Source organism: Seriola lalandi, unplaced genomic scaffold (genome assembly GCF_002814215.2).
Source record: "Seriola lalandi dorsalis isolate HSWRI2012SDOR001 ecotype SW California unplaced genomic scaffold, Sedor1 jcf7180002054900, whole genome shotgun sequence".
Taxonomy (NCBI): domain Eukaryota; kingdom Metazoa; phylum Chordata; class Actinopteri; order Carangiformes; family Carangidae; genus Seriola; species Seriola lalandi.
In genome coordinates, this window is record NW_019525452.1 from 8,634 (window position 1) to 13,687 (window position 5,054).

A 5,054-nucleotide genomic window follows, 5' to 3' on the forward strand; every position below is an offset into this window, starting at 1 on the left:
CACTACAAGTGGAAAAAAGCTTCTCAGACCTGTGGTCAGCCTCTTCAAAACAGTACAATGCTGGCTAAATACATTTCATGTTCTGTGTGTGTTTGAGTCACATTCATAATTTGATTGTGAATTACATATTAAGTCATTACATTACTTTATGAATGCAACAAATTACGCATTGATTTGTGTGTTAGTTCACTTTGATAATTTTTCTTATTATCAATTGTGTAGATTACTTCTATCTGGCAATTTCTGGATTTGATTTGGAAATGGGAAATTATCTGAAAATTAAGTTGAAGTATATTATTGATGAGGCCTAGCACAATAGGATCTTCAACAAAAGTATTTAAAAAAAATTCTTTACTTCATTGGCTTTCTGCTGATTGATAAAAGATTAATGTTATCTTACCATAATTCATTTTGTTGAAATTGCACTATAACGGTATGACTTAGAAAGATGACATCTGTCGAGCTGTCATTGTCATGGCTGGTCATTTTTCTTCTTTTGATTTCATTTTATTATTTCTGTCAGAAATGTATAAGATGATTGATTTTTCTTTAAATACAGGTGGCCACCATTTGTCTGATCAAAGGACATGTCTACAAAGAGCCTAACAAAGTCCATCAATCTGAGTCTAGGTACAGTAACTCCTGAATGAACATACATGCCTACAGGCATTTTTGTGTATGTACACAGTGGCGTCGTAAAAACACTGTTCGTGCTTTTCATTACTGAATGGGGGGAGTCAGCCCTGCACTGTGGGTGTGCAACAATAAAAGAGCAGGAATACCCGTGACTCTGTGTTTTTGATTTCAGAGAGGACTCTGAGACAACATTACATAAGTCATTGTTCACTATGGACAAAAGGATGCTCGGGGCTGCTGTGATGTTTGTTTTGTCAGGTAGGGTTAAATTCAGATAATGTTTCTATAGAAAAATGCATGTTTGGCAGTTTAAAAGTGGATTTAATGAGCTACAGCACATCAAATATGTCACATACTAAATCCTGTTCATCATTTTGCTAAACATTAATGCCATACTGGACTCAAAGCACTTTCTCCAGTATTACAATGCTCCTCTTTATCTCTTCTTTAGGTTACTTGGATATGTGTGTGAGTGAGGGTATCTTACCCCCAGGACCCCTGAGTGGAGCTGTGGCAGGCAAAGTGAAGTTCACCACCACCCTCCTACCTCCTGATAATCCATATCTCTCTGTCAGCTGGAACTTTAAAGGGGGGAACATCATCACTTCCACCAGCATCAACATCACTGAGCCCGAATATGACAACAGGATCTCATTAGACCGAGCCACAGGAGCCCTGGAGCTCAGAAACCTGGTGCTGGAAGACAGCGGGGAGTACACTGTCACCATCACACCAGACAGAGGGCAGCAGAAACAGGGGAAGACCACTCTGAATGTGTATGGTGGGTGCTATGTGATAGTGATGCTACAATAAAAAGTGTAACAATTCAAAGCACATTATAGATCATATAAGTTCTTGGCAGAAAAAATTAAGTTGTTAAATATTATTATTATTAAATATTAAAACAATTTCATGAATATAAAACAAAATGTATAAATTTCTTCTACAAATGTCAGACATATAAACATAGATATCAACATAATGCTAGTTTTTATGATCACATCTGTAATTGTAACAGATGGAATAAATGTGAAGATGGTGCTATGACAACTGATTATCACTTGAAGTTACCATCACAGCAAAATCTACATAATTTGACATGGGAATGTTTTCTTTGCAGCCAATTTAAAAATCTAAATTTATTAGAACCAAAATAAATTTGCAACATTTTTGCATCAATTTTCATTGGATGGATGCTGTTTGTTTTCTGCCAGCACTGATAACAGGAGCCACCATCCGCAGCCCCACAGACATCCTGATAGAGGATGAAAGCAATGCCAACCTCACCTGTGAGGCCTCCGGCTCCATCAGCACCAGAATCTGGATAAAGGACGGCCAGCCTCTCCATCCCAGCAGCCGACTCAACTTCTCCTCAGACAACAGGACAGTGTCCATACAACCTGTTCACTTCTCCAACCACGGCACCTACCAGTGTCGAATCAGCAACCCAGTCAGCACCATGACTGTGGCCCATAATCTAACTGTCAACTGTGAGTACTGTTCAGAGCAGGCCCAGCTAAAAAACAAAAAACAAAAAACACAGAACTCTTTAAAAGGAAAGTTATATGTACAGTATTTGCTGCTTTTAAAGACATTTAGATACAGGTCTGAACTCTGAACCCTAATACTGAACATTTCTTTTCTCTGTGCAGTTGGACCATATAACATATCAATTATTGGACCGTCAGCAGCTCCACCTGGCCAGAGGGTGACACTGCAGTGCACAGCAGACTCTGTCCCACCAGCAAACTTCAGCTGGATGTTCAACGGCAACGACACTCATGCTAATAACTCCATGTATATTATAGAGAGATTGGAGGCAGAAAACACAGGGAATTACACCTGTACTGCCAGAAATATGGTGACCATGCTTGAAAACTCCACAGTTTTAAATCTAAGAGGTAAGAAACTGATGCATGAATTTATTTTTCTTAAATGTCATGGTAAGTTTGTCAGTCATGCATGCATCTTAAAGCCAAGTGACCGTTCAAGTCATGGTAATGTTTGTCCTCTTTACTCTGTGAAGCATCCTGCACTGCTCCCTGCTGGTCGTTTTCAGCGCTGGTGGTCAGTGCACTAACTCTGAGAGGGTTAATGTAAGAGGAAGTGGCAGGTGGGATACCACCAGTGCAAAAGTAATCATTTTGATATATACTGTATATATTACTGTTCATATCTGAATTATCTAATACATATTTCTTCTTTGTAGTTGTCACATTAATTAACATTCGTTTATATTTTTTTTCAGATTCTTCCCTCTCTGGTGTGGTTTGCTTATAATCAAGGACCCTGATGTAAACCAACTAGAATGTATTACACATGAAATATTATTGTGAACCAAGAGACTTTGATCAAGCAGATTGTCATCCCTGGGACAAAGCTGAGAGTCTTATATTGGAAAAACAATTATCTAACTTGTCAATTAAATACATTTGTGGAAATCTACATGGAAATAAACCTAATATAAGGATAAATTGTCATCATAAGCATGTTTATTGCTTTGTTGTTGTTATCAGCACCAGCTGGATTTATATCTTACATTCTTTGTGTATTATATTCCAAATATGTGGATCTAAGATTGCAAATAAAAACTTTTGTATGTGCACAACAAATTCAACAAATATATATACAGCAGTGATGACGGCATTAGAAGAAAGATCATCAGTTATCAGGAAAACTCATTTATGTTGTCTGCATTCCTGCTCAATGATAAACCTGAAGACCTTGTGGATCATTGTGTAGGTTTTTGGAAGGATTGCAACAGTGGGGCCAGTCCTATAATAGCAAATGTTGCTTACTGACTGACTGACTGACTGACTGACTGACTGATCATAATTTCACCACTGGTCAGCCGAGTGCCACATGACTGAGTTGGACTTTGTAGTCTTAATGGTCTGTGTTTAAGCCAGTACTTCATATTTGTTCTGTTGTCCGACAGCAGAATCATAAAAACATGTAAATGAGAACAGCTTCACTGGAAATTCGGCTGTACTCAAATACTGTATACATGAGCACAGAGAGTAAGAGCAAACAGATAAAGGGCTGAAAGCAGCTGACACTAGGCAGAATGCAAATAGCCTACAGCGCGATCCAAGCATGTACTAGGTTTTGACCTAGCCTTGTTTGCATATGTCTGTCAGTCTTTGTCGATGACAAGGCAGTGAAATATATTAGGTAACACTATATGACTTTTTTTCCAGGAAGCTGTTGTGTAAACACTTAAACTTTCCCGTCCGGGTGACTAAACGTTCAACAGTGCTGCTTCACACAGTTTCACAGTTGCAAACATTAGGAGCCTAACCCTGACTCACAACCTCTGAGTATCAGCACTGAGTTTCCATAGACCACACCTCTCCTGCTTTCTCTGTTTCCCACAATAAGATTAAGTAAGAAATTCTTGAAGTTGTGTGATATAAGTGTGTCAGTGGCAACCATAAGAATTTGTGTAAAATGCACACATGATGATATACAGGAATGGTGGTGCAATGCCATTTATAATTTTTTCTAGCACATCAAACTGTATAAAGGCTTATATGCATTTTGTGTAGTAGAAAATGATGTTTAAATAGATAAATACAATAAGCTGCCCAGTAACATATGGCAAGAAATTATCTTGCTGAAGAAATGACTGTGTGCATCTACAAGATGCAACAAATTTGAGTCTACTTTGCACAAAATAGCATTCTTGTTTACAGAATAAAATCAATTTAAATTAAGTATTGTAAGAACATTTACTGACAAAATCTGATCTGAATGTTTCCTTGAGCTAAAGAAATATGACTGAAAGTGAAACTTATACAATCAGCATAATAACAGATTTCTGTTACATAAATGCAAACTCTTTTTTCAGTGTTCTTGAAGAATTACTTGATGAAGACAAAGAACTGTATTTGCTGCATTTCTGATAATGAAAATATTTTACATGTATTTTCCTGTCTTGCCCTCTAGACCAGTAATTTAGATGCAGACAACAAGCTGAGATCGACCAACTGAAACAGGCAAAGCTTTGCATCCCTGACCCGATTAGCCTGTTGAACACCTGGGACTAATTTAGCCAGTGACTCTGATTGGTGGAGATAATTATACATCACTTTTCTGAGATGCAGTTTCCCTCAGGAGGTTTGACATGTGGTCACTGGTGCGAGGCCTTAAATTAATGCACAGTTCTGCTGTACGCTCTTTTGTTTCTTAAACACTGGTATCATCCAGAATCTTAACTAACACTGTCAGCTGAGGTGAGCTGTACTTTTGACTGACAGACTATACATGATGGTAAAAATCTGTAAAAGTGTTACAACAGCTTCGTACTTAGAGCTTCATTTTCATTAAGATGAACAAAATCTTGGCATTATTACACATCTGACATATATCTGCACACCTGTGTCAAATTCATTCTATCCATTGAGTATAAAGTCATC

The 5,054-nt window shown here is 37.8% G+C and overlaps 1 protein-coding gene across 1 annotated transcript; it reads left to right on the forward strand.

Moving 5' to 3' along the window:
- The first annotated feature begins 820 nt into the window (after window positions 1–820).
- On the forward strand, window positions 821–3,260 carry LOC147817756 (cell adhesion molecule CEACAM6-like). The gene is made up of 6 exons (XM_087180309.1): window positions 821–894; window positions 1,088–1,417; window positions 1,851–2,126; window positions 2,289–2,537; window positions 2,663–2,771; window positions 2,885–3,260. The coding sequence occupies exons 1-5, from the start codon at window positions 849–851 to the stop codon at window positions 2,734–2,736; spliced, it is 975 nt and encodes a 324-aa protein (XP_087036435.1). The 5' UTR covers window positions 821–848; the 3' UTR covers window positions 2,737–2,771; window positions 2,885–3,260.
- Window positions 3,261–5,054: the final 1,794 nt, after the last annotated feature.

Bases quoted from the DNA above. Each gene is read 5' to 3' on its own strand.
- LOC147817756 (XM_087180309.1), top strand. From the start codon at position 849: ATGGACAAAAGGATGCTCGGGGCTGCTGTGATGTTTGTTTTGTCAG. The intron at 2,127-2,288 runs GTGAGTACTGTT...TTCTCTGTGCAG, and splicing joins CCATAATCTAACTGTCAACT to TTGGACCATATAACATATCA. The intron at 2,538-2,662 runs GTAAGAAACTGA...TACTCTGTGAAG, and splicing joins CACAGTTTTAAATCTAAGAG to CATCCTGCACTGCTCCCTGC.